At 51.2% G+C, this 27,946-nt stretch overlaps 3 protein-coding genes across 12 annotated transcripts in view; 1 reads left to right on the top strand and 2 right to left on the bottom strand.

Annotated features, from left to right (window-relative positions):
* Bin3 (bridging integrator 3) overlaps positions 1-3,924 on the top strand; it is a 39,918-nt gene extending 35,994 nt beyond the window's left edge. For all 3 annotated transcript variants that reach the window (XM_005071012.4, XM_013114048.3, XM_021227718.2), the window contains 3 exons: positions 474-615; positions 765-899; positions 3,161-3,924. In XM_005071012.4, coding sequence (XP_005071069.1) covers positions 474-615; positions 765-899; positions 3,161-3,307 — 424 coding nt within the window. In that variant the 3' untranslated portion in view covers positions 3,308-3,924. The remainder of the gene's footprint in view (positions 1-473; positions 616-764; positions 900-3,160) is intronic.
* Positions 3,925-4,138: 214 nt separating this feature from the next.
* Ccar2 (cell cycle and apoptosis regulator 2) lies at positions 4,139-18,992 on the bottom strand. Of its 2 annotated transcripts, none has more exons than XM_005071011.4 (21): positions 18,947-18,992; positions 18,012-18,102; positions 17,731-17,822; positions 17,246-17,337; positions 16,931-17,045; positions 16,643-16,772; positions 16,366-16,462; positions 11,934-12,053; positions 9,504-9,726; positions 9,316-9,429; positions 8,848-9,011; positions 8,291-8,462; positions 7,849-8,076; positions 7,540-7,758; positions 6,810-6,954; positions 6,397-6,479; positions 5,920-6,066; positions 5,699-5,810; positions 5,433-5,621; positions 5,106-5,311; positions 4,139-4,919 (listed from the first exon to the last, which is right to left on the bottom strand). In XM_005071011.4, exons 2-21 carry the CDS (start codon positions 18,067-18,069, stop codon positions 4,875-4,877), a joined length of 2,751 nt encoding a protein of 916 aa, XP_005071068.1. In that variant the 5' UTR covers positions 18,070-18,102; positions 18,947-18,992; the 3' UTR covers positions 4,139-4,874. The 2 variants fall into 2 exon arrangements, with proteins under 2 accessions (XP_005071068.1, XP_012969501.1); XM_013114047.3 differs by having other exon boundaries at positions 6,397-6,476.
* Positions 18,065-27,940, bottom strand: CUNH8orf58 (chromosome unknown C8orf58 homolog). Of its 7 annotated transcripts, XR_005873402.1 has the most exons (8): positions 24,178-27,940; positions 22,326-22,774; positions 21,835-21,975; positions 21,587-21,692; positions 21,367-21,478; positions 21,052-21,158; positions 20,326-20,556; positions 18,065-18,102 (listed from the first exon to the last, which is right to left on the bottom strand). XR_005873402.1 is itself a non-coding variant. In XM_040736601.1 (7 exons), the coding sequence occupies exons 2-7, from the start codon at positions 22,659-22,661 to the stop codon at positions 20,402-20,404; spliced, it is 957 nt and encodes a 318-aa protein (XP_040592535.1). In that variant the 5' UTR covers positions 22,662-23,820; positions 24,178-27,940; the 3' UTR covers positions 19,714-20,401. The 7 variants fall into 7 exon arrangements, 6 of the variants coding, with proteins under 6 accessions (XP_040592535.1, XP_021083374.1, XP_021083375.1 ...); XM_040736601.1 differs by lacking the exon at positions 18,065-18,102 and having other exon boundaries at positions 19,714-20,556; positions 22,326-23,820; XM_021227715.2 differs by lacking the exon at positions 18,065-18,102 and having other exon boundaries at positions 19,714-20,556.
* Between the last annotated feature and the right edge of the window lie 6 nt (positions 27,941-27,946).

Genomic DNA, 27,946 nt, shown 5'->3' with positions numbered 1-27,946 from the left:
TAGCATTTGTGTTTCTCCGCCGTGGGAAGGAACCCTTAGCCAGCATCTCATTTCGTCACCTGTCAGTGGCACTGTGCTGTGGTAGGGAAGGTACTGCTCGCCAGTACCTTGGACACTCATGGTCCCTTCTGGGTTGTCGATACCTGGTTGTGGCCTTGCCGCCTGTTTATTTCGTTTTCTCTTTTAGTCTATTCAGGAGTAACCCAGCCCTGCCATTCTCTGCGATGGGGCTCAGGCTGTGTAGGGAGACAGGACAAGAAGCATTCTTGTTCACAGGGCACCATTGGGGTCTAGGGAGAGCCCTCAGTGCTGTGTGCTGCCCCCATGTCATCCTCCCAGCCGAGGGCCCACGGCTTCAGAGCCCTTATGGATCTGGCACATAGTAGGTGTGTCATCCATGTTTTGGAGTAAGTCGTGACTGTCAGATACACCCCACGTGACAAGCCTGTTTCCAACCAGGCTGTGCCCAACAGGTTTGGCAGCGTGTTCCCGAGCCTCAACATGGCAGTGAAACGGCGGGAGCAGGCCTTGCAAGACTACAGGAGGCTGCAGGCCAAGGTGGAGAAGTACGAGGAAAAGGAGAAGACTGGCCCAGTGCTGGCCAAGCTCCACCAGGTACAGAGGGAGAAGGCAGGAGGGGAGCACCAGCAGTCACGGTAAACAGCCATTGGCCTCACTTGGGGACCAGCAGACCCAGGACACTAGCTGTTCCCACACCCTGCCCCCTTCAGTGACAGCCCTGACACCAGGGTCTTGTTCCCCAGGCCCGAGAAGAGCTTCGGCCTGTACGGGAAGACTTTGAGGCCAAGAACAAACAGCTCCTGGACGAGATGCCGCGGTTCTATGGCAGCCGACTTGACTACTTCCAGCCCAGCTTTGAGTCCCTGATCCGGGCACAGGTGAGGAGAGGCTTTCCCCTTGGGAAATAATCTTTGTAGGAACACAGACAGCAGCACCTCCCAGCGTGAGAATTCATGCAGTGCCCCAGTCAGCCCTGGTGCCCAGCACTGATATTGTGCTGGGATTTCTCTTGGGCATCCTCCACTGCCAAATTCACTTAATCCCAGCCCTGTGATGGGCAAGGTTCCTTTTTGTTTAACCCATAACCCCTTGAGTTCTTCTTCCTACATTCAAGCAGGCAGAGCCCAGGCTGCATCTTTAGCCACCACTTTAGCTGGGCAGGTCTTTTGCAGAGGTGGTTGGGAGGCCAGTAGAGTGAATGCCTAAGGACCCGACAGGAGACTTCCATTAGCAGGAGTCCACAGGAGCCCTAACTGAGCTTCCTAGGGAGGGTCCTGGACCAGCTCTGAGATGCTGGCCATGCGGTATAGTGCTCCCCCTAGTGGAAAGACAGTGAAGTGCAGGATGGTATGGGAGTGGCAGCCAGAGTTAGTACATAGGCCAGCGCCCAGTGTCTCCTGCCACTGCGATGGAGGACCCAACTGGAATGGTCCTCCTGCCTTCCCTTCCCCATTCATCTTTAGGCAGATTTTAGCTAGGATTGTTCTCCCCACTGGCAAGGTGGGAGAGGCAGTGGTACCGGAGCCAGGAGCAGGAAGGTCTTCTCCATATGGACTCCCCCTGATCACAGGTGCTGGCTCCCATTCAGGACCCCAGTACTCGCTGGTCCCCAAGCTAAAGGTTTCCTGTCCCCCAAGCTCTGCCTGCCCTGCTTGTCTTACCTGGGCCTCTGGTGCCCTCCAGTGGACATCATTTCCTTCTCGCTTCCTTAGTCACAAATGCCCTGAGTGACGCCCGATCCATACTTCCCATCCTTCATTTTTGAAAGACACCCAAAGCCATGGGCTAGAATGCTTGACATCAAGAATTCCAGGCAAGGTTTGTATTGGAGCCTAAGACTTGCCAATGGCCCATGTTTTCAGTCTGGTGCTCTCTAGGGAGTGAGACTGAGGCAACAAAAGGGGGCGAGGGTGTTCTACTGCTGTCCCTGCCGGCGAGGACCGCCTTCCAGCTGTTCATCCTTGGTTTGGATAAGGAGTGAATTTAGAGGGGAGATGTTAGCCATGGCACCTGTTTCCGCTTGCAGTGACACGTGTGTTCACTATCTCCACCCCAGAACCTTAGAAGAAGCCGCAGGGTGCCCAGGCAGTGGGGTAACCCTGTAACCAAGCAGCAGGGTATCCAGGGTTGTTTACCTCCTCCCCTGTGCCAGCATCCTCCTCACCCACCCGGCTGCTGCTCCTATTAGTCACTGGAGAAGTGAGCATCCCGGTGACTCACCAGGCGGCATGGCCCAGGCAAGAAATGGGGGCCCCCAGCACTTGGCCCAGTGGAACCCAGCTGCGGTTTCTGGAGAGACTTCCTGGAACCCCACTTCCCACTGGCTGCACAGCCACCCTCTGGGTCACCGTCTTCCAGTTTTTCAGATGGAAGGAGAATCCTAGAGACAGTCTCAAATTTGAGGTGCTTGAAGAATAGGATGTGGAACGCTTGGATGAGTGAGCTCTATCATGTCAAGAAGTGGAAACTGAGGCAGAAATGGCCTCTGTAGAAGTCATTATCTACCATCTGGAGGAACTCCTCCTCTCTCAGACCTGCCTCCAACCTGTCACCCTGTCACTCACACCGCATCACTGGTGCTTTTCATCTAGGCAGCCTAACCTGGTTGTGAGAATGAGCAGAAGTGGGAAGGGGTGGAGTCTGGGAAGCTATCACCTCCCTTGACTTCTATAACCAGCTCTCAAGGCTTGTGGAACCAATGTCTGCCATGTCCTTTTTCCATGACCAAAAGCCCCTGGCCCCTCCCAGCTTAGGAAAGCAGTAAACCCAGGCCTGCCCTTGGCCACCCTCAAATGCACAGTCCCCCTTCCATACTAGCTATTTTGGGGGAGCCAGGCGTTTAAAGGGCAGCACTTCCTTCATAACCATATCCCCCCTACTACAAACTTTTCTCTACAGTAGATGTTCTCCAAAGCCTCAGCTGTGGTTCGCCCATCCCTAGGCTGCAGGTGATAGGGTGAGATCTGGGAGGTGGTGATGGGGCAAATGAGGACCCCCGTTCCCACCCCCTTCATCAAGAAGCAACCCACAGACCCCGGAACATGGTCCTGCTTGCACTTCCTGGCTGCTTCACTGAGCGGGTGCTATGTAGCACTGAAATCCGGTTTCTTCCTGCAATTCTTGCCTCCTGTTCCCGCAGGTTGTATACTACTCAGAAATGCATAAGATCTTTGGAGACCTCACCCAGCAGCTTGACCAACCAGGCCACTCAGATGAGCAGCGAGAGCGGGAAAACGAGGCCAAACTAAGTGAGCTCCGCGCCCTCTCCATTGTGGCTGATGACTGAGCCTGTCCCTCAGGAGTCCTCAGACTCCTTGGGATACAGATGACATCTCTACCGTCTTTGCTCTTAGCAGGCATGGACTCATGGGCCTCCCAGTGGAGACAGGTGATCACTAGTCTGCCTTGCCAGTCCTCTGACTTAATGTCTCCATTGCCTTGGGTCGTCGCAGGCTGTTTCCCCTGCCCAATGCTAATAAGCAAGGTAGAAAAACCCAGGGGCCTTTTTACTCCCAGAACCGTCCAGAGTGTGCTACAGTGTCTGGCCAACAGGAGCCTCAGCCTTTAGAAGGAGGCCTTAGCTCTGACTACCTCCAGAGGACTCCCACCATCCCCTCCCCTTGTGATTCTTCAGACTGTTGGGTGAGACACTGCCCTGCGGAGCAGAACTCTGGTCCCTCTGCTGCAGCAGGCCACTCATGCCAACCCGACCAAAGCTGGTCCCCTGCAGGTCCAGCTAGGGACAAGCCCCCGGTATTTCGCTTTCCCTGGTAGATGGACTCTGTTCCTAGCTCTCCACTGTACAGAATGTCACCCGTTGATCCCCAGGCCTCAAAGCAAGGCTTACGTCTCACCTATGTTGTTGGAATTTTATTTTCAAGTAAAGTTTCCAGTAAAATATCAGTGTGCTGTAACTGATATCTTGGAGGAGTCACCACAGCTTTGCCAGAGCCCTGCCAACTTGGCAGAAGGCCTTCACTCAATCACAGCCTGTGGCAGCTCACTGCCTGCCTGCCTTCTAGAGCCTTCTGGAGCCTTCTGGAGAGAACTGAGGGTTGGCAAGCAGGGAGAACACAGGCAGCTTGGAAAAAGAGGAGAGTTACAAGGACACACTTGGTTTGTTTTTGACTTTGGTTTATTTAAAAAACAAAAAGCCAAAAAAAAAAAAAAAACCAACAAACAACTTTATATACAAAGTCAAACTGAAACCACGGATTATGGAAAGAGGCAAGAATTATGGGAAACGGAAGAGGGCTGGGCCAGAGCCAATACCACATTCTGAACACAAGAGCTAGAGAAAGAAGTGCTGGTTCTTCTGGCAAGTTGGGGGTGGCTGGAACACAGTGTTCTATTGGCACCCTTGACCCAACACCAAGTGGTTCCTAGCATGGGCTCCACCACCTAACGGATACTGGCACCTACAGGACTCGTGCTGTCTAGAAGGAGGACATTCTTGGCTGTGCCAGGCTCTACACCCGTTCCTTGCATTTGTTGGCATCAGACCTTATTCCGGGCTGGAAAAGCCTTTTCCTCCTGTCTTGCTCTAAAGTGGACGAGGACAGGAGACAGCACAAGACTACAAGGGCCCTGGGAGAAATTTCCAAGGTTGAGGGCAAAATGACATTCTAGGGGTGCAAAAGATGTTGTATTTAGTTGTAGCTGGAACTGGGGTTTCTTACACATCCATCCACATAGCACAAACCCCATTCTGATAGCTTGATCACCCCTGCAGAGGCCGAGCACAGAACTCAGCCACCTCTGCTGTGGCTCCCAGGCCCTGCTCCAGCTGCTTTCTGGTACCAAAAAGGCTCTAATGTCATCAGGCTCCATCGCAGACCTCACTAGACAGCCACTCAGTTGCTAGGTGCTGGCTCCTCTTTCTCTACCCAGCTGTCAGCCTGTGAGGATGTAACAACGGTGAGGATGAGGCTTCTCCCCACATCCTGTCAGTAGAGTACAGAGTCTCCTAACGTCCCAGTGGATGAGGGGCCACCACGGCGAGGAAGGACCAGCTACCTCCCAGGCCTCTCCACACAGAAGCTAGCTCTGCTCTGAACCAAAAGGAACTGGTTCAGCCATCCTACCTTTTCAACCATCCGCTGCATCTCAAGGTGCAGTGGGGTCAGGCGCCTGCGGAAGTCCTGCAGCTGCCGCTGAAGCTGGTTCTTCTGTCGTTCCGCTGTCCGGGCTGTCTCCTCTGCCTCCACCAGCCGGGTCCGCAACTCCTGCATCTCTGCCGCCAGTGTCTTATTCGTCACTTCAGTGGCTGAGAAACGGTTATGGCTCTCCTCTGAAAGGTAAGGGAGGCCATGGCCGAAAGGGTCTGCTCAGTTGACTGGAGCGTGAAACAAAAGCCGGAGGCCTAAGGGGTGGCGTCCCCTCAGTCCCTGTGCCACCTGCCCTGCACTCACCAAGCTTCAGTTCCAGTGTGTGAATCTTGTTCTCCAGGTATAGGCGGCCGCTGTCTTGCTGCTCTGCACGCTGTAGCAGACTCCCCACGTTGATGAGACTGCCATTGTGTGGCACCAGGCCTTTGTGCTCGGTGGGGGCAGCCCCTGGCTTTGTGTTCTTCCCCGAAGGGGGCAGTAGATCTAGGTTTCCTAGAGGAGACATCCATGATCTTAGGAGAGAGTAGCCCACCATGGACTCCCTACAGGCCACAGAGCCCAAGACATACCAAAGAGCACCTCTTCCGGAAGCCCGTCATCCAGCGCATCAGTGCGGCTATACTGAAGACTCCGGTACTGGCAGATGCTCTGTGTTACCACCCTACTAACCAGCTGCTTGGCCTACAGAAAACACAGCAGGTCACCTACTGGCCACACACTTGCCTCAGGGAGACCAGAAGCCAGCAAGAGCTCTGGAAAGGCCCTCCAGGACAGGTGGGTCAGTAACTACCTGCTCAGCACTGAGCCGGATCCCCAGTGTGAGGAGGGCCCGCTCCAAGTCTCGCCGGTGCAAGTAGCCACACCAGTTGGCATCAAAAAACACAAAAGCCAGAAGGCAGTCCAGGGGCAGCACAGCTGAGGGATCCAGCTCTTTAGGCTGCAAAGAAAGCAGAGAAACAGGCTTTACAGACAGTTCTCAAGGCTACAGGCACGGTACATACACAGCCTCTCATAGCCAGGAGCTAGGCTGGCAGCAACAGGTAGACCTCATAATAGAGACCAGGGCTGTGGGCACATTCCCAGAAGATGGTATGTTCCCTGATCAGACCCCTCTGTGACCCACCCTGACAGAGAGAGTGAAGTGCCCTCCCCTGAGTCAAGACCCACAGTTGGTCTCTTGTTTAGGGAAGAGGTCACTGGTAGGCATCCCTCACCCAACAAGAGCCAGACTTGCCAGCACAAGGCACGGAAGGAGATGGGGTCTCACCATGTCCTGAAGAGATGAATATTCCATCTCTGACTGGTTTGAGGCCACAGAGCGAACCTCCGTTTCCTCCAGCTTTGCTCCTGCTACAGAAATCCCAAGCTCAACATGTAGCAAGGATGATGGTCTACACTCCTAAGAGCAGTGGTTCTCAACCTGTGGGTCGCAACCCCTTTGGAGGGTTGAACGACCCTTTCACAGAGGTCGCCTAAGACCATTGGAAAACACAGATATTTACGATTCATAACAGTAGCAAAACTAGTTATGAAGTAGCAATGAAAATAATTTTATGGTTGGGGGGTCACCACAACATGAGGAACTGTATTAAAGGATCGTAGCATTAGGAGGCCTGAGAACCACTGCCTAAAAGGGAACTACCACAGCCAGCCCCAGAGAGCCACTGCCCCCAGACACACCAAACTCCTCCTCTCCATCATCCCTCAGAAGCAGCAGGTCTGGGTCCAAGGCCATCTCACAGAGGTCATCAGCTGCCTCACCCCGGGGCTTTTCCTCCTCTTCTCCCCCTGAAGAGGGCCGTTTGGGCAGAAGCCCATCCTCCTTCTAGAGAAGCAGACCAAGGTGATGAGGGAGAGGCAGGAATCTTGTGATGCTAACAGCAGCAGTTGCTAACACTCAGGCATCAACTGTATGCTGGGTGCTGTGTGATCCACCATGTGCTCATGGGTACTGAACCATGGCAGGATTCAGATCTCAGGGGCACATCTAGATCCCTGGGGCATTTCTCAGCAGTCAGCCTTTGTTCTGGAAGCAATTATCTGGATAAGAAGCCAAGCTACATTTTAGAGATGGTTAAAGACCAGTTTGTCCACCTAATCAGCCAACCCTAAGCAGTCTGGCTGGCATTTCTATGCTGCCATGGCTTATCAGCCACACTTCCCTCCCTCTTCTGGGCCACTTCCCTCACTCTGGTTATGCCACCACTTCCTAGCTCTGTGGCCACATGCAGGGTTTCACCTTTCTGAGCCTCAACCCATCCCCAACTTTCAAAGAATGGGTAACATAAAGGAGCAAAGCAACTGGAAGTGAGCAGTGCCCAGAATGATGCCTGACACACGAGGGGCCAAGTCACACTAAGCCTTGTAATGTGTGGGCCTCAGGCCACCCAAGGCTGAGAACGGTACTCACCAGGGGGTTGTCTGACTCGGCAGCTGTGCCCTCATTCTGTACCTCGTCCTTGGACGCCTTCGCCACCTCCTCTTTGACCACATCCTCCTTGGTTGCCTCCTCCTTCTCAGGTTCAGGGGGAGATACAACTTTTTCTGGAAGGCTCAGCAGCATCTTATAAATCCTATAGCCAAAGTCCCTCTGCAGCATTTCTAGAAACAGCTCGGCCAGCACCATTACCTGTTGGAAGAGGTGCAGGGACCATGGCGTCAGGGAAAGGACGAGGATGCGTGACCCTGTCATCACACTCATGGCCTCTCCTGCACTTGCCTCGAAAGAGATCCTTTCTTTTGGCCTCCGATCCTCCAGAATCCCATGGAGAGACAGGTTGACACAGCCAGGACGTGCCATCACAGCAGGCTCTAGAGGAGGTGGAGGAGCCTCTGGGACATCAGTGTCCACGTCTTGTTGTGCGGTGGCCTCTGAAGTCTCTATGTTCTGTTTAGAAGTGTCTGCTTGCTCTGATGCATCAGGGGCCTGTTCAGTGGGCTCTGTTTCCTGTGACAATAGCTCAGGTGTGAACTTCTGGACCCTGAGATCAAGGCGCCTACTTTTGAGATAGCTCATGTAGCTAAGGCTAACCTCAAATTCACTATAAAGATGAGAACAACTTTGTCCTCTGGATCTCCCTGCCTCCACCTCCCCAGTGCTAGAGTTAGAGGCTTATACCACCATGCCCAGCTTCCTGAATTTCCCTAAGGCCCAGCCTTACCCCCAATGTCTCCTGGGGTTGGGTCACTGCCTCTGTGGCTTTCTGCTGGCACAGTGCCTCCCATTCCTCCAAAGTGGGCATGATGCTCCACACGTCTGGCAGGTACACCACTACTGTGTGTAACCGCCGGGGTGGTCCCGGCTGTAAGTACTGAAACTCTGCAAATCGCCACCTGTTCACAGCAAAAGAAAAAGTCCCCAACTGTGACATTCACGGGGTCCCACTCACAGACAAATACCTCTGTTCCAATCAGCACTCCATGCGCACATGCTGCATGCCAAGCCATGAGTACAAACATAAAACCACATGCCAAGCCTTAGTGGTTAGGCAACAGGGAGGCGAGGTAAGCAGACAGCACATAGGAGCACTAGGCATTCAGGAGTACTGGGCGTGGCTTGGGGGTGAGCTGCCCTCAGCACTCTCAGCCTTGGGCACTCAGTCGTCTATGAGAAGTTAGGGGTAGGCAGGCATGAGCTTTGGCAGGAGAGAACCCAGAGGGCAGAAGCCAGACTCCTGACACCCCACAGCGAGCTGGCCACAAGGGGAAGGCCACTCACCATTTGGTGCAGGTGCTCAAGTCAATGCCAGTCTGGGCTTGTGCACAGCGGATGGCTGTGCGCACCAGCACCTGCGGGTCTGCCTGGGGGTCGAGGCCATCCAGGGAAGGAGACCACTCACCCCCAACCAGCACTGCCTCTTCTTCTTTCCGGCCCAGCAAAAACTGCAGAGAGATTGGGGATAACGAGAATGGCCTGGGTCTCCCATAGTGAGGCATGGCTACTGCCCATCAGGAATTTAGACAGCAAGGAGAAGTTAAGGCCACCACCTGGGGCTCTAAAGCCATTCACTCAAACCAGCCACCTCCCTTCTCTTCAGAGGGAGCATCTCTGAATGATCCTGTGTAAAGTGAGGGGCCCTTCAGCTCTGAAACACCGAGTTTCCATGTTAATGCTCAGAAGCCTAGCTGCTAAAAACGTGGAGACTGACCAGCCAGCACATCCTGCCTCATGTAAGCCGGTTCTTACCTTTAGCTGCTTCAGAGGATGCTCTGGCGTCTCCCGGGGCTCAGCCATGTCATCCACAAACAGCATGCAGCAACGATAGAACTCCTCCAGGCCCGGGGAGGAGAGCAGCAGCACCTATGCAGAGGACAAGGTGCTTAGCCACACTCTGTCCCAGCAAGGGGACGGTCACAGGAGCACAGGCAACTGACCTTGGAACTGTAAGTGGGGTCACTGTCCACAGGGCTGGGCTCAGCACCAGTGTCTGGAGCTGCCTCCTTCTCTGAAGAGACCTGAATCCGACTTGGGTGGTGGAGGGAAAAGGGCTGGCTCAGAGGGAAGGCTGACAGCCAACTCAAGTGAACGGAAAGAAAATCCGAGGGGACCAGGAGGCTGCGGTAACGTCGCTGGAGTTCTAGGAAGTCACAGACAGGACTGCAGGAAGATAGCAAGGGAATCCACTGAGCAAACATCAAAGAGAGACAGCTCAGGTTAGGTGCACCTGCTGTTCGTACAGTAGGTTTGGCTCCCAAAACCTAGAGGGAAGCTCACAACTGTAACTCCAATTCCAGGGGATCTGACCCCTCCTGACTTCCATGAGCACCAAGGACATATGTGGTACACTTACATACATGTAGGCAAAACACTCATACACATAAACATTTTTTTTTAAATTAACAAAACTGCAAGGCCAGCAGGATGGTTTAGGGTGGGTAAAGGCATGTGCTGTGCAAGCCTGTTCTTCCTTGAAAGCCACGGGAAGGTGGACGGAGAGAACCGACTTCACAAAGTTATCCTGATTCACACGTGTGCACTGGCAGGCATGTATGCCACTCCATCGTACATCGACACAATGAATGAATGAATGAATGAATGAATGAACGGACAATCGAACAAAACTGCAAAAGACTACAATAGCATTTTATTCTGTTTGATAAATGAAGACCCTAATAAGACAGCTCCCAAGGGGTAAGAATGGACCCTGTATGACCACCTGATTCATGAACTTCCTATAGCAGAGAAGTCAAACTGGGAAAGGAAAAAAAAAATCGCACTGCATGATACAGAGATGGTCATGGTCTTTTATTTTGTAAGGTTTTATTTTAATTATGTATATCTATGTATAGGTATGTACACATCTGCTTAGGCTCCCACAGAGGCCAGAGGCATCAGAGTAGAGTCTTCTAGAGCTGGAGGTACAAGCATACAAGCACTCACATGGGTACTGGGAGCTAAACTCATGTCCTCTGTGAGATGAGTATAGACTCTTAACCACTGGGCCATCGCTCAGTTATTAAGACATGGTAATGGTCTTAATAAACAATTCACTAATCAGTAATAAAAAGCTCACCTGCCTAGGAGAAAACTGTGAAACCTGACATGACAAGTCTGTCCCAGGAAAATAAACCCATGCAACATAAAAGCCTATGAAGAGGGTCCTGCAAGACAACTGGACAGGGAAAGACACAAAATCTGCCACCTGAGCTCAGCCCCTCAACCCTCTGACCTCTATAAAGAAGCCACACAATGAACACATACACAAAAAGTAATAAATGTAAAACATTTTTTTAAAGAGTGTCAAACTCTTTTCTAATTAGAAATGCAAATCAAAGTCAAGTGGTGGTGGTGCATGCCTTTAATCCCAGCACTTGGGAGGCAGAGACAGGTGGATCTCTGTGAGCTCGAGGCCAGCTTGGTCTACAAAGAGAGTTCCAGAATAGCCAGGGCTACACAGAGAAACTCTGTCTTGAGGGAAAAAGAAAGAAATGCATATCAGAACAGCATTTTTATCACTGAAATTATAAGGATATTATTACGAAGACTGGGCTGTGGTGGCACACAGCCTTAATCCCAGCTCTTAGGAGGCAGAAGCAGGCAGGTCTCTGAGTTCAAGGCCAGCCTGTTCTACAGAAAGAGTTCCAGGACAGTCAATGTTGTTACACAGAGAAACCCTGTCTTCAAAAACAAACAAACAAAAAAAAAAAATCAAACAAGCAAGCAAAAAAAGAAAGAAAGAAAAAGTATATGAAAACAGTGTTGGCGAAAGGCACAGGAAACAAGGGCTTTGTGCCCCACTGGTGACAGTGTAAGTGGACATAGCCTCTGAAAGAGAAGTGACGGTAGCTATGGAAGTTGAAAACCAGGCCATGAATGGTGCTATGTGCCTTTAATTCAAAAAGAACAAAAACAAAAGTGGTGGCATGGCGGCTCACATCTGCAGTGCCAGGGGAAACAGGCAGCTCCTGGACAACTGAGCCTGCCAGGAAAGTCCCAAGCCAGTGGCCCTGTGTCCAAAACAAAAGCTAGATAGCACCTGAGAAATGACATCTGAAGTGGTCCTCTGGCCTCCATCCATGCACCCAAACATGTATGTGCACCTACACACATGAGCAAATGTGCAGACACACAGGAACAAGACTGACTAATATGCATTAACCCAGAACCTTCTCAGAGATACATGAAGTGAAAGGCAAGCAGCAAGCCATGTGTGGCAGTTTCCCATGGGTTGGCTGGTTGGTTGGTTAGTTTTTGAAGAGACCACTGGACTACACATATTCTCATGCACCCTAGTAGACCACACCTCATTTACGCTGAAGCCATGGCTTGTGCAACTCTAAGGCCCTTCCCCAGCCTTCGCTCACCTGTCCACAGTATAAGCAGTGAGATGAACTCGGTAAGGAGGCAGCTCATGCCGAGGTTTCTTAGCACCCCAAGGCTCTCCACCAGCCCGCTGTTTGCGTTTCTTCGAGTCATAGTCATCGCTGGAGGTTGATCCATCACCAGAAACAAGAAACCGTTTTGTTACACATGTATTCAATTACATAAAGAACTAGAAAATACCTGACTCCTCAAGGTTAAGAAGTAAATATAACCAGCCTGGTCTATAGAGTGAGTGAGTTCTGGGACAGCCAGAGCTACACAGAGAAACCCTGTCTGGAGGGGGGGAGGTGGACTAGCAAAAATAGAAATGGATACAAGTAGTGTATAGCTCAGTGGCAGAACATTGAAGTTGAGCAAGTCCAGCACATGCATACAAGAAGCCATGCTAGCAAATATGTGACACATTACTAGAGACACTAAAAATAGGTATGAAAAAAAAACAGCTTTAAAATAATGAAAAGAAAACCAAGGAGAAGGACACTTGCCGAGGAGCTTGGTGACCTAAATTTGATCCCAGAACCCCCAGGGTGGGAGGAAAGACCCAATCTCTGCAAGTTGTCTGATCTCCACACATAAAAACTCAAAACGAATAAATAAATGGAAAAATTTTAACAGTTTAAATACTGGGGCTAGAGGCATGCTCCAGAACCCTTACCTGTTGAGCACCTATAGGCTCTGTGTTTTAGGGTTCTTACTACATTTTATGCATGTGCACACACAAGCATGCCACAATACACATGTTAGAACTGTTTCTCTCCTTCAACTATTTGGGTCCCAAGGATCAAATTCAGGTCATCAAGTTTGGTGACAGGTGGGTTTCCCTGCTGAGCAATCTCTCCAGACCATGTTTTAGGATTTTTAAGACAGTCTCCTACTCTGTAGCCCAGGCTGGTTTCAAACTTGATAGGTAGCCCAGGCTAGCCTTGAACTCATGGCCATCAGTTCTCTTACCTGTGCCTCCTAGATGTTGGGAATAAATGTATGTACCACCATACCTGACTTAAAATAATATTTTATTTTATTTTGGTTTGTCAACACAGGGTTTCTGTTTAGTCCTGGCTGTCCTGAAACTTACTTTGTAGGTCAGGATGGCCTCAAATTCACAGAGATTCACTTGTCTCTGCCTCCCAAGTGTTGATATTAAAGGTGGCACTATGACACCTAACTCTAATTTTTTATAATAAAAATAAGTATTTTTAATTGCATAAAAAGAAGAGGGAAAACCCACCTTTTGCTCCAGTAATTCCATCCTTAAAATACTATCCCAAGAAAATTTGGGGGGAAGGGTGCAATGTTATACAAAAATATCATGGAGTACATGCATTCCCACTGACAACTGAATTTAGTGGCTACAATAATGATTCAGTCACTAAGGCGGTCACAAAAATGCTGCTTCAAGAGTCCTAGATCTCAGTGCTGCAGGCACTAGTAAGCTACACTTGTTCAAGTAAACAATCCACCCACAGCACGTAAGCAATCCTAAGTAATGTAATAAGCCAAAGAAAGCTATAAAAGTAGAATCGGGATAGACAGTTATTTTTCTATGGGGGTGAAGCTCCCCAGTAGGTTGCCCATGCTCTAGTGGATAGTCTCACACTGGTAAGTAGTATGCTTGTGATACATTGTATGCATATATGAAACTGCCAGAAGAAATTTAGGATAGTCTAAAAAAAATGGGAAGTTAGGGTTCAGGGCAGGGAGCGGCTAATGGATGTGATCAATATGCATTTTAGCTATGTGAAGTGTGAAAGAACTAACTTTAAAGAAGATCATGCTAAGCCGGGCGTTGGTGGTGCACACCTTTAATCCCAGCACTTGGGAGGCAGAGGCAGGCAGATCTCTGTGAGTTCGAGACCAGCCTGGTCTAGAAGAGCTAGTTCCAGGACAGCCTCCAAAGCCGCAGAGAAACCCTGTCTCAAAAAAACCAAAGGAAAAAAAAAAAAAGATCATGCTACAATATGGGAAAATAGCTAGACACACACATACAAACACCTTGAACTCCGAGGTGAAAATCACAGACCATGCACTTGTGTGCAGAAACTAGAAGGAGTCCAGGGAAGGTGAAACAGGAACCATTTTCCCATGCAAAGATCACTTCAAACTCTCTAATATCTCCCTGTCAACAACAGGGAGGCTTCAAAGAAGGCTAGACCTGTACCTCAGTGCTACTAATGTACTTTTCTTTGGTTCTGAGACAAGGTTTTATGTAGCTGGGGCTGGCCTTGCACTCCTAACCATCTGTGACTGCAGAGCCAGCAGGAAACACATTAGTAGCGGAAGCTGCAGAATCCTGGCCTGTCTGGCCCTCAGCTGCTCATGAGAACAGTCCAATGGCAACATTATTCCCTGTATCCCAGAGCTGGGAGTTTAACATAAAGCCAGGCTTCTGGGCAAACCACCCATATGGTCAGATCCTTTATAAATTGGCCGTTTTCCTCAGTGACTAATTCCTGATGCCCCTCTTTCTACTTGGCACATTCTCACTTCTGACAGGCGGTGGAGTCCCCTCCCAGGAAGACACCTCCTTCTCCAAAATCTGCAACCCTGAAGCACCTTAGCCAAAGAAATGCCCTGCAGGTGGTGCACCAGGGCCTGGCAGTCAAATGCAATCGCCAGCACACAGCTGGAATTTAAACTGAAAGCAGCAAGCCCACAGTCATTGGTTTCCAACCAGGTCACACAAACCCTCAGAGTCCACACTACCATTCTGTACTAAAGGCTTTCATGAGCTCACAGAATGGCGAAGGGGAAGGTCCTTGCAAACTGAAGACCAGGAAGATGCACTAGACAAGCGATATAGTTGTACGTGATGGAGAAGGGAACAAAGGGTTTCAGTAGAGAAGATGATGTGGAGAACAATCCTAGACAACGCTGTATAGACTCCAGAGCAGCTTTTCCCAGAGAACAAATGCTGGCTTCCGCAGGGACTGGCTACATCACCTCCCGTGTCCTCAGCTATGCCATGTTTATTCCAGGTGTTTGCCACTCTGACTGCTTTTCAGCTCTTACCAGCATGAGAGGGACAGGGTGGTACCCTTCCTGTACTACCGTATTTCAAAGAAAATCACAGCATGAGGGAACTTTCTACAGTGATCTTACTGAGGACAGGATGCCATGAGATCAAAAATGAATAGTCAAATTCCAGGTAGTGGTGGCGGTGGCGCATACCTTTAATCCCAGCACTCAGGAGGCAGAGGCAGGTAGATCTCTGAGTTCGAGGCCAGCCTGGTCTACAGATTGAGTTCTAGGACAGCCTCCAAATCAATACAGAGAAACCCTGTCTCGAAAAACCAAAAAAAAAAAAAAAAAAAAGGAAGCTGAGCAAAAACTCTCAAGGACAGTAAAACACAAAGGCGATGTGAACTTAAGACACACTGAGCATGCTCCTGGAAACTCCCCAAACTTGCAGATGGTAAAAGGGACCACAGGACATCTCAAGTGCCTGAATCATCAGCGCTTGTTCCACCATAAGGCCAAGAAAGCTATACACCCAGGACAAAGCCTGAACTTCGGAATATGCTGCAGCCTGTATATTGTAACACTGTTACACAAAATATACTTCAAAGAAGCCATGTTTAAATTAGGAACTAAAACATTCTGCAACATTCCTTTCTTTGATGTTTCTATTTTCTTGTAACAATTCTTGCATCTCTATGTTAAAGACTGGAAACAAAAGGGAAATTATTTTTTTAAGTATCTGGAGCCAAGGCAATGGATCAGTGGGTAAAGTTGCTTGCTATATATGAGGATCCCCAACACCCATGTCAAAGCTGGGTAGTGGTGACACAGCCTGTAATTCCAGCACTGGAAAGGGCAGACAGGAGGATTGCTAGACCTTGCTGGTCAGTCAGCCTAGCCAAAATGGCAAGCTCCAGTGAGATGGTCTCTAACACAAACAAAAACCAACAGAGTACATTGACGGCCAGGCTCCTTACTCCACATATACCTGCCCACATCTTCATACAAATTCATAGAAAACACACGCACATAGTATGTCAAACCAAAAATACTTTTAAAACATGAATGCATAAGCAAGCTAGGTGGTGCACACCTACAAGGCCAGCACATAGGATGTAGAAGGAAGAGGATCAGGAGTTCAAGACCAGCCTGAGCTACATAAGACCTGTTTCAAAATAAGGCATCTCAGTCAGGCAGGTGTGGGTAAATACCCTATTATCCCAGCACTAGTCAGGCAAGCAAAACAATGAAAACAAAGTGGCAATTTGGAATATAAACTGCACTAAACTCAGCTTTGCTGAGGTAGTGTATAAAGTTGCTGCATGTGTGTATACGTTCCATTGTGTCTGCCTTCCAAAGAAAAGGGACTGTTAGGCTCTGTCTATGCACAGATAAAGGATGTTAGTGTCAACAGCTGTCAAGGTGGACCTCTCTCCCACCTGATCATCCTCTTACCTTCGGCTCTGGTCCAGTCTTCCGTGAGGACCCCGAGCAGGAAATCTGTTCAGGTGGCTCAGGTGAAGTGTATGGGATGTCTGGAAGAGACTCAGAGCTGAAGAAAGGAAATGGCCGGTGACTCAAAAGCCCTAAAACCCATGCAGCTTCCTCCTCCTCTTCCTGGGTCCAGAAGTACCCCTTTCTGTCCTGAGAGCATCTGTGTTAAAGTAACAAGTCCTTTCTTCCAAAATATCCCACAAAGCCACACCCCAGCATGCATGCCACCTGTACTCACGCTTCTGAGGGAAAAGCGGGGGAATTCGGTGAGGCTGAAAGATCAACTGGGGCTGAGCTCCCAGGATCCCCTGCTTCTGGCCCAGAGCTGCCACATGCAGAAGGGGGGGTGCTGGAGACTTCAGCAAGGGCTAAAGGAAAATAGCCAAGAAGTTTAGGGGATCCCAGCCTCGATACCATGGAGCCATCCTGTCCCCTCAACAAAAGGCAGGATTATGCCCAAAAGTCGGGGTACAGGACTCCCTTGTCTCCCGCCCCTTTTCAATGCACATGCAAAAGAGGTTAATACCTGGTTGGAGAGCGTCTGCACCTTGACAGCATTCCAGGGGACTGCCTGGCCTGGGTTATATGCAGCCTTCACCAGCACCTTCTCACCCAGCTGGGGTAGGCGGCCCTTCACCACACTGCCAGCACACAAACCAGGAGGCCCCGTCAGCAGGGCCCTGGGACAAGCCACCCTGACTGCCCCAGGAAGCCCTTCCCATCGAGATTTCTCACCTTGCCGTAAAATAACAAAGCAATGGCTCTAAAGAGGGGACCCACCAGCGTGGAGACAGAACTGAATCCAACAAACACTCCCAGAAGAGACGAGCCTCAAGCCTACCTTAGCTGAAAAAAGACTTCTTCGTCTACCACCCCGAAGTAGTCGTGCAAGCTGGTAACAATGCCGGTGAAGACCCGCTGCTTCTCCCCGCCCTGCAAGACAGGACAGTTGTTCAAAAGCACAGGGAGCCACAGCAATAAAACTGTTCTCTGCCATTAGGGCCTCGAGGCACAAGGGCCCTGGCTCATGGTGTTACAGGAAACTTCCCATAGGGAAAGAAGCTAATTCTTCATACTTCTGGGATATCCAGTTCTTTAATCCCAGAAGGCACCAGGAGATCTCTCTGGGGTCAGATACTAAAAACTCCCCAGTCTAAAAGATGTCTATGTTCCCCAACACTGGTTCACTATCAGGAAAAACAAAACAAAACAAAAAAACCCACAGATGCTGACCACTGTAACACAAGAAGCAACACACACCAGATAGCCAAACACACTAGGGTGGCCCCAAGGAGAAACTCACTCTAGAAAGGGGACCCAACATACCTGAAGGTGCCTGGCATTTTGGGACAGGTCCGTGGCTACAGGAGGAGTAAGCAAACCAGGAGGAGGACCCAAAAGAGATGTTGAAGCCGAGCCTAGGAGACAGAGAGCAACCTCCAGAAACTGCACCTCACCACCCTAAGCATTAGTGACAGCCAGAGGATCCTGTAAACCTAAAGGTCAAAGTGGCTCCAACCAGCTCCTCAGACATTCAGGGAAAACACCCAAGAACAATATTTTTGAAAACTGAGTCCAGAATACAGCCGGATAAGGAAGGTAAGCACCTGAGAAGTTTCGTCCCCCTGGAAGTGGGCTGATCCTCTGGCGCTTAAACTGGGACATTGGGAATGCTGTCCTTTCAAGGTCCTGGGAAACCTTCAATCAAAAAAAAAAATTAAGACGTTAACAGCTCAAATGGAAAGTTTCCATCAATTACCTGAAAAATCTTAATGAAGTAAAGCTTTTAAGGTGAGGAGGTGAGTCCTAAAATGGAGGAATGGGGAGGATGTAGAGGAAATGAAATGGGTAATTACGCTACTCCAGTTTGACCTCACAATAATGGTGGGTGCTAGGGACATGCTGGTCTACAGACAACGACACTGGAGCTTTGAGATCAGGAGACTTGCCCAAGGCAACAAAACCAGGTAGTGACAGAGCAGGACTCACACCCAAGTCTCCCAACAACTTAGCACTCTTTCACTATGCCACTGGCACCCTTAGGCTGGCGGAGTGAGGGGCTGGAAGAGCTCCGATGACATTCATTCATTCAAACACATCCGCCAAAACACTCCACGCAGGGCCCGGAAAAAATGGAGGTGCGAGTAGCGGGGAGATGATGCGGGCCCTCTCCCCGGAAGCCCGCCCGTCCTCTCCCACCGGCTGGTAGGAAGGGAGCTGTCCAGCCGGCCTTCGCCAAGCGGCCTGCAAGCCGCTCCCTCCTCCTAGGTCCCGACCCTCGGCTCCGGCCTCCGCAGCCACCTGCGCAGAGCCTTCCGGGCCGAGCCACCGAGAGGCCACCGTGGGAGGACCACGGCGCGTGGTTTCTCCTCCTCCCGCCCGCCCCCAGGGCCCAGGCCGTTGCCAGGGAGACGGAGCTTGCAGTCCGGAGGGGGGCTCGGCCCTTTCGGAGACTGGCACATCTCCGCCGATCGGACCCCTGCAGCCTCACCACCCAAGAGAGACGCAGAGGCTGAGGCTCAGCGGGAGGCCCCCAACCCACCTGCGGGCCAGGGCCACGACACCAGGGGGACAAAGACACCCGGAACCACCGCAGCCGCTGCTGCCACCACCACCGGAAACGCCTCTCCGGAAGAGCGACCACTGGTCGGAAGCTGCCACTCTCCCGGATATGGTACCTCCCTCTTCTCCATCGACCTCTCCCTTCCCCCACGCCAGCCAGCCATCCTGCTCCAACTGTGGAACGGAAGTGCGCCTTCCCAGATCTGATAATGCATTTGGAAGCCGAGCTCAGTGGTGTCCTCGCTCTAGTGTCCCATTAGAAAAGTAGGCTTCAGAACATTGGTTCCTGGATTCAAGGCGACTGGAACTGGACCCCTCCCTCAAATACAAGGAAGGGACTACTACTCACACACCTGCTGCACTCTGCCAATCCCCCAAACTACAGCAACAAAAGAAGCAGCGCCTCCATTAACTGGAGGAGGAGCGTGCCTACTCGGGGGCTATTTCTAGCAGGCATTCTTCTGTCTGACTTTAGCCAATGACCTACATCCCTATTCCTGTCCTTCTATTGACAGCACCACCAGCAAGGGGCAATCGGATCAGAAATCTATGCCCAATTTCTCAAATATGAAATGTGCTACATCTCAATGAAATGACTTAGCAAACTCTTGCTGGAAATCTCATTATTTACACACCAACTAGCAGTTGCCACCCTCCCTTAACCCCTGACCTTCCTCCCATCATTCCACTCCTGTCTGCCTCCAGCAGCACACTGTTTCTATTCATTTAACAGTCACAGCACACACAGAGAGTTTAATGTCACTTTATCCTCCTAACAAGCTCATGAGGTAGGTAAGGCAGGCATCATCCCCAGTAGGAAGCTATGGCTCACAAATTGAGAGACGTTGCCATGGTCTAGATTCCAGGAGAGAACACAGCAACTTAGAATTGACCTTGAAAGTTATTTGCTATTCTCTACATTGTGCTTTATCTTCTCCCACATTGCCCACTCAGTTTTCAGAGGCTGAGTCCCCAAGGCAGTGTCGTTCTCTGTCCCAGGGCTGCCGTCTCGGGTGTGAGGAAGAAATTAGAAATCCATACTGGAATGGAGATCAGTGCCATCCTTCCACAGTTACAAAGCACCAACCCTTTGGATGCATGATTCCATCAGATGACTGAATCCAGGCAGTCAGTAGTCCAACAAAGATTGCATGAACACACACCTGCAACACGCTGGCACATTACCTTACTAAGCATGTTCTGTGAGCACCTTATAAATGAGTCCATTCACACTGCCTGAGCCCAGAGATTTCTGACAAGGAGGAAGAACCCTGGAAGCTGACCGGAACTGCACTTGAGGGTCTCTCAGGGAACCAGGGCTCCTTGCCCATGCTGCTTAGAGAAGGGCTTGGCCCTCACCTTGAAGTGGAGTGAGCACAGATAGCTTTTCCTGGCAGTGCAGAGACACAGCAGTAAGCCAAAAGGTGATGGGGCTTCATGGCAAATCCCTTCCACCCAAAGTCACCAGGCATGCCAACAGGTCATACAGAAAGGTTTTTTGCTCGTGGTTTCTTAACCACCAGTGTTGGTATAAAGGTCTTCCGGTGGGAGTGGCATTGAATCCTTTCAGACAGGTTCCTGAACTCCATCCTACAAAAAGGCAAAGCAGAAGTTAGACTAGGAAGAAGCATCCAGGACTACAAGCATTGCTTACTTCCTGGGGAGAAGATAGGATTGTCAAAGTGGCACTTGTTCTGCCTAAAGAACAAGCCTCCAGACATGACACACTTCACAGAGTAAAATAATTTACCTCTGTGCCTACCTCAGCATCCCCTAATCTCAGTGTTAAGGAGTGAGGGCTTGGAGGTGAATATAAAGATATGCCCCATTAAAAAAAAAAGATGCCCTGTAATCTGGTTGTGGCTTTGGGAAAGCCAATGTCCCTAACTTCATCTAGTCTTCAGTCTTCTTACCGTCAAATGGGGCATCTTAACTACTTTTGTTATTTGGAGCAGCTTCTCCAACACTTTGTCTCACAAATTCCATAGGGACTAAGATGACAGCTGTCAGGACAGAACAACATCAACATTCTGGTCCATCAGACTCTCCCCCACTGCCTTAACCTGGACTAGGCACAAGGCTCACCTGGGTCCAGAACCATCAGGAGGAGCAGGAGGCTCAGGGAGTCGAGGGCTCCTCCAACGGATGCGGTTGAGCAGCACCTTGACCTTGTCCCAGTGGGAGAGATCCTGCTGAACAGAGAATAGGTCATCATACAAAGCATCTGAACACTATATATTCTTAACAATGCTCCCAGGGACTTCACTGCCAGAGCAAGTCACCTGCTCCAAACAGGAACCCTGCCATTTCCCTAGAGTTCTGATTTGGGGCACTTACCCATCCCCATGCTCATCTACCCTGCGCCATTCTACCTCCTGCTCCAAATATAGCCATCATTACCTTGTGTCCCTGCGAGCATGGAAGGGTGTGGGTTGAGTCCAGCAAGGCCTCTGGCACCCCCACCTCTGGGAGTGAAGCTGCCTCTGCACCTTCAGAAAGAGAACCACATCACCTGGGGCCAGAAACAAACAGGAAGCAATCCTGCTAAGCTACAGTTCAGCGGGTCTGCCGGCGGGACCCTGGGCAGGCAGAATGTGGAGAAAGACACATTACCCCTTACCTGGGTCCCTTGTCCGATTTGGCTGCTCTCTGTGCCCTTGCACCCTATTGTCCGGGGTATGTGAAGATGATGACAGAGCCAGAGCCAATTCTTCCTCCTCGGGATCCTGGGACGGGAGAGATGGGGCAATCCGAGACTCATTAGAAACCTGGGGCTGTTCAAAAGGCGTCCATGCTTCCCAGAGTTCCACCTTTTCCCCTGCCTCCCTCACTACCTGACCTGGCCACCTGCACCTGTCCACCACTCACCCTAGATGGTCTCTGGGTCTGCAACTGCAGGTACAGCTGCTGGAGCCTTGCCATCTGCTCCAGCACAAGGCACAGGTGTTCCAGGTAACGTAAACCCTGCCCTGGAAGGCAGGTCAATGCTCCAGACTCCATATCACCCACCTGTGGGACATGTTAACAGGAAGACTTCTAGAATCAGCCAAGACTCCCATTCTGGGGGTCAGGCTATGCTGAACCAACAAAATGGGATGGCATGCAAGCTGAGAAAGACACACTTGGCTGACTTCCCTGGTGCCCGGTTGAGCATAGCACCCATACCTGTCTGCTTCCTCTGTGGGGGTGGCTACATACCACCGGGTTCAGGGTGAGGCAAGGAGCAGTGACACAACCATCAATTAAGGGCAAGGAATGCCCCACCTCGAAAGAGCTCCAGGGGAGATGGGGTGAGGGTCCCCACAAGCCCCAAAGCAGGGCATTCTCCACCCCAGTCTTCAGCCAAGATGCATACTCACCACCTTTGCCTCTTCAAGCCCAGCCTCGAGCTCAGTGTCTGCCTCAGTGGACTCCAGTTCCCCTGCAAAGATGGGAACGCCACCTACAGGCTTGCTCAGCAGCTGCATGGGGCGCCGCTGTCCAGACAGGCTGGGAAACTCTAGAGACCTCTCCAGCACCTGGTCCAGCTTCCTTCGGGCCAGCAGCCTGTCTAGCTGGGCAGAAGGCAGCTCAGGGCTCCCCATGGGCTCAAGGTTCAGAGAATCTTGAGAAAGTCCTGATAAGGTAGCCAAAGGGCTATCCCCAACCACCATCTCCATGCCCGAGTCCTGGGAAGCCAATTTCAGAAGTGGCATCTGTCCCTCCCCAAAGTCCGGTGAGCATCCGTGGGTTTTATCTGGTATCCGTCTGTAGGTGCAGATGACTCCTGGCACCACACAACCTTGTGCCAGGTCTTCAAAGGCTCCATCTGTAGGGAGAGTCGGTATTAAGCTGGGCAAGCTGCCCTCATCACCCCCAGCATTCCTAGAAGTTGGCAGTATTTTTCTGAGGACTTGAGGTGTGTCCTGTACCAGTGGTGAGCAAGGACACAAACCATCCACAGTCCCATTGGGAAAAGGCTCTACCCCTGCTTGGAAGAGTGGGGTTCTTACAACAAGAGTTGTCAACAGACAGGAACCAACACTTTGGGCATCTGGGAGGCAAAGTTCTTGCAAGCTGTGACAATCAGCAATGCAGATGACTTAATAGGTCCTTAATTAGGATCTACCTGAAATGTCTTGGATATGAGAGGAAGAAAGAGCAAGGTGAAGGTGGGGGCCAGACAGTGCCATCTGGAGCTTAACCCATCAGGAAGCAGGATGAGTTGTCTCCTGGAGTTTATGGGGACAATGATAAAAATGACGGCAGCTAGGGCTAGGATGTGACACACTGACAGCTTTCAAAGCATGCACAAGGCACTGGGCTCCACACTGTACAACAAAAACAACAATGACAGCAACTATAATCACTTGGGACTTGTGTCTTTTTAGAAAGGAGGGTCGTGTGACAGAAAGGAAAAAACAGGGTTGGATCGTTGCTTCAGTATTTTAAGGCATTGCTTTTCCGAAGACGGGTGCTGGATTCCCAGCATCCACATGGACCTTCACAACTCCAGTTCCAAGGGATCTGGTTCCCTCTTCTGATCCCCCTGGCCATTCCACGCAGGTAAAACACACAAAAGTCCAAATTCTTTAAGAAAAAAAAACTTTTAAGATACAAATAAGTGAAAACAAGGAAGCCGACTTTTGTTTTGTTTTTGAAACAGTGTTTTACTCTGTAGCTCGAACCGCCGTAAAACCTCCTCCTGCCTCGGCCCCCCAAGTGCTAGGATTATAGACATGAGCCTCCACATTCTTCTGGCTGCCACCTATTTATCAGCATCTTTATACCTGGCCGCACTGTGGTCTGGGTGATCTCCTGGAATCCGGCAGAAGTTAGGGCTGCTTTGGCGGGAAAAGGATGCCAGCCCGTCCCCTGTGGGTCAGGAAGCGGACGAGGAAGCCTATACCATGCAACCTTCCCCAGGAAATGGGTTTGTGCCCGCTGAAGGGCTTCCAGAATTGCTGGTTGGGGCAACCGTATCGAAGTCACCCCACCTCGGGTAGGAGAAGTCTGCACACTGGAAATTAGGGGGGAAGGAGCCCATGGACCAGTAGGATGAGGGTAGTGAGTGATTAACCTGAAAGTCCAGGAGGAGCTGCACTGTCCCCAGCCTATTCACTGACTGGACTCCCTCAAAGCAAGGAAGCGAGGGGGCGCGGCCGGTGGGCACCGCCCGTGCGGGGCCAGAGAACAGGAGGCGACCCCAAGGTGGGAGACAACGCGACTCACCCCGGTTGCCAAGTCGTTCCACCGCAAAGACGCGGCGCCGGCTCAGCATGGTTCGTCCCCGACTAGACGTGGCAACCGCTGCAACACCCAAGCGATCCCGGGCGTCCCCAAATCCCTAGTTTCGCCGAGCGGCTCAGCCTGATGTCCCCGCCCAGTTGGGCGAGGTTCCGGGACACGCCCCGTGAGGGCGGGCCGGGGCGGGGCACGGCACGCAGGTGGAGGGCGCTGACCAGGACAACTTCAGTCCAGGGACTCCCTTCCCCCGCCATCGTGTCCGCACCCCTGGCTGCAGAATGACCCCAATCCAGTGCTCCTGGAGGAGCGCGTCCCCACTCGAGGGCTGCGCGGGATAACACCCCCACTCGTGCCGGCTGCGTTCCTGATGCAGCTTGAAAGCTGCTAGCGCGGGAGCTGCACTTGACAACAGCACGGAAGGAAACGGAACCCCACTGTGCTGGCGGGGGGGAAGAAAGCTGACTAGTACTGCATCCGGCCTCCCAGCTGTGTGGCTTGAGGGCAGGTCCCTCAGCCTGTCAGAAAGGGGGAAGGGTTCTGCGCCCTGGGAAAATTTACAGAGCACTCATTACAAGGCGCTCTGAGTTCAGAGCTACTTATGAGCTCTTAACCAGCTCAAGAGTCTGTCTTATCCGGGTGCTACTGCAAGGTTGCAGGGGTGTGGGGACTGGGTCTGCAGGGTGTGGGCAATAGGTGAGCCTGCAGCTGCCTGGAGGCTGACCCTAGCAGCCATCACCTTTGACCTGGTCCCATTCCACCCCAACCCCAAAGCCCAGGCAGCAGCTGATGGCCAACCACCAGGTGACCAGATGATGCTGGGGGCTTCTGGACACTGCCTTTCTCAGAAGCCAATAAGGGCTGGAAAATCACAGCTGGCTTCAAATCCCCTAGAGGCAGACAAGGGTGTACTTGGGAGGAGAGGCTAGAGAAGGCTGCCGGCCTCTTTCCTAGACCCCATCCTCAACTGCTCTCCACTGGTCCTTCATCAGACAGTCACCAACAATGGAAGTTCAGTACTATAAAGTCAGGAAACTGAGGCACCCAACATGCAAGAGGAGAGCCGGAATTGCAGTTTTCTGCCATCTTCAGGCCTTGATGTTTCAGCCAAGTCCTTTTCCTGCAGCCTGAGTTCCCAGGGCTGCTGGCTGCCCCACCCCCATACCCGGCCTTCAGATATAACGAGGGAAACAGGATGCTGGGCCAGGCAGTCCTGCTTTCTCCAGGTTCAAGAAGAGCTTGCCAAGCCAGGTGGCTTCCCCCTCCAAGGTGAAACTGTAGGGAAGAAGGGAGACCCTTTGCCTGATCTCGCCCTGAATTTGGAAAATGTGAGGCCCAGATTCCAAGCAGTCTCCCTGGCGACTAGGACAGGAATGCATCTAGAAACAGGAAGCCAAGCCAGCAGGAATGCAGCGTCTCAGCACAAAGAGCCCACACACACCCCACTAAGTACACTCCCCAACAAATACTTCCCTCCCAGATAGGGCCCCACCCCCTTGGGCAAGGCTGGGCCAGGTCTGAGCAGTCACAGCCTTCATGGGAACTGGGCCTATGTGGTGGGCTGGCTGTGGCTCCTCAAACTCAGAACCCTGCCAGTTCTTCGTTTTCCAAAGGGCTGTGCATCCCTGCATGACCCGCCCCAAGCTGTGTCTCTCTTCTCTGCCACCGCAACCTGGAAAATCATGTCCCTTGGAGTGAACCGCAAGAAGCATCCCAGCTCAACTGCTTGTGGCAGCAGGAAGCAAGCCGCCCATGGCCTTGGTCCTTCTGCCTTTGGTGGGGAAGCCCCAATTTCCAGAAGCTGGCTTCCCAAAAACTCAGCACTGAGCTTGACACAAAGTACAAGTGAAGCCGGGCATTGGTGGCTCACACCTTTAATCCCAGCACTCAGGAAGCAGAGGCAGGTGAATCTCTGGGAGTTCGAGGCCAGCCTAGTTTACAAAGCAAGTTCCAGGGCAGGCTCCAAAGCCACAGAGAAACCCTGTCTCCAAAAAAACAAAAAACAAACAAACAAAAAAAAAAGGATAAGGCCCCAAAGACAAGTTCTGGTTTGGTTCCGTTCCCAACTCCCTCCCCTTCCCACATTCAAACAACAGGTAACAGTGATAACTTGTCTCTGAGCTGTGAGAACACATCCTTAATGCATTCAGAAATACTACAGAGCAGTGGTTTTCAACCTGTGGGTCACAACCCCTCCGAGGGTCAAATGATCTTTTCACAGGGGTCACATATCAGGTATCCTGCACATCAGATATTTTCATAGCAGTAGGAAAATTAGTTATAAAGTAGCAACAATAATTCTATGGTTGGGGGTCACCACAACATGAGGGACTGTATTAAAGGGTCACAGTATCAGGAAGGTTGAGAACCGCTGACCTAGAGTCTTAACTATTATTATCCATCTGTGTGACTTTGAACTTTGATGTCTCTCCCAACTCTGTTTGAAGGGAGGCTCATTAGATGCTTGGGCCACTTCTAACAAATCAGAAATATGGAGTGCAGTTGAGCCAAGGGGGTGTGCAGGTCAGAGAGAATGGGAACTCACCACTAGTTGACTTAGGGTGAGGAGAAGAGAAGTAAACACCAGAACTGCCCTGGGTCCTCCTCCTCTCCTTGTGGCACATTTTGGCCCATGCTGGTTTGTTGCAGGTGGGGGTTTAACCATAGCAGTTACCCAACTCACCCTTCCCAACCTGTCACTCATTGAGCAGTTTCCAAGTCTCAAGGTGAAGTTCATACCACACCTGGTATCCAGACACTCTTGACCCTAGTGTGGTTCCCCAGTAGCCACTGCTCTAAGCTGAGCATTCTGCTGGCAGTCACCATCTCTCAACACATGTGGCCACAGCGGCCCCTTGTGTGTTTCAAGACAGCCTTAGCAGCTACTGTATTTCTTGATGCCAGCCCCATAGCTGCTGCTTCAACATTATCTCCAGAGAGTGGGAAAAAAAGTGTTTAATTCTCTGCCTGCCCGCTGTGCCAAAGCCCAAATTCTAACGAATTCCTTGTCTGTGAGCAGTTTCCTTGCTGTCGAATCATTGAACACTAGATGGCGCCAAAGAGATTACCACCTCTGTAACCAGCAGTTGAGCCGACCGACTCTGCCAGCCAGCCAGCCTTGATCTTTTCCATAAAAATATAGGCTCATCTTCAGGTAGCCATCCAGGCAAAAGGTGAGATGATTATATAAAGGTATAAATTATATCCACCGGTGTCTAAGAAGGCAACCCAATCTTTGCCAAGATTCCCTTCCCAAAGAGCCAGATAGCAGAGACTGCCGTCAAGACCCTCCACAGCCAGCTTTGATCCCCTTTGGAAAAAAAAAGGTCTAGATGCCTCCCCCAGAACACACACCACCACCTGAAGATGACCTGAAGTGTCTCCTGAGATTGAAATTAAAGGTGACTGATAGATGAGACCAAAAATTAAGGGCTTGCAGGGGACCACTGCTCCCCACCTCCTCTCTGCTCAAATGCACCCACACAGGGCAGATGTTGTGATCCAGGCACACCTGTTGTGCGGCCTTCAAGTCAATGAAGGCAGCAGAAGGGGTGCAGGTATGAGCAGAGCAGCCTTGCCCAAAGACTGCTGGTGGGTAGTACCTCCGGGGTGAGTCCTCTGTTAGATTGTGTCAAGTCACAGCCCTTCCCGGGCAGGGCCACCATGGAGGCCTGGTTCCAGGTTATCCCTCGTTGGTGGGCCACTGTTCCAAATGGAGCCAGCAGTCTAAGGGGTCAAGCTCCCCCCACCCCCTGCC

This window comes from Mesocricetus auratus, unplaced genomic scaffold (assembly GCF_017639785.1).
Source record: "Mesocricetus auratus isolate SY011 unplaced genomic scaffold, BCM_Maur_2.0 Super-Scaffold_2245, whole genome shotgun sequence".
In the NCBI taxonomy this organism is placed as follows: Eukaryota; Metazoa; Chordata; class Mammalia; order Rodentia; family Cricetidae; genus Mesocricetus; species Mesocricetus auratus.
This window is presented reverse-complemented; position numbering and strand designations above follow the sequence as displayed.

Coding starts and splice junctions, on each gene's coding strand:
- Ccar2 (XM_005071011.4), bottom strand. CDS start 18,069: ATGTCCCAGTTTAAGCGCCAGAGGATCAGCCCACTTCCAGGGGGACGA. Junction 17,338..17,730: donor AAAATGCCAGGCACCTTCAG/GTATGTTGGGTC, acceptor CCTGTCTTGCAG/GGCGGGGAGAAGCAGCGGGT. Junction 16,773..16,930: donor TGCAGACGCTCTCCAACCAG/GTATTAACCTCT, acceptor ATTTTCCTTTAG/CCCTTGCTGAAGTCTCCAGC.
- CUNH8orf58 (XM_021227715.2), bottom strand. CDS start 24,226: ATGCTGAGCCGGCGCCGCGTCTTTGCGGTGGAACGACTTGGCAACCGG. Junction 22,775..24,177: donor GGAACGACTTGGCAACCGGG/GTGAGTCGCGTT, acceptor CTCTCCCTACAG/ATGGAGCCTTTGAAGACCTG. Junction 21,976..22,325: donor GGCTTGAAGAGGCAAAGGTG/GTGAGTATGCAT, acceptor CATGTCCCACAG/GTGGGTGATATGGAGTCTGG.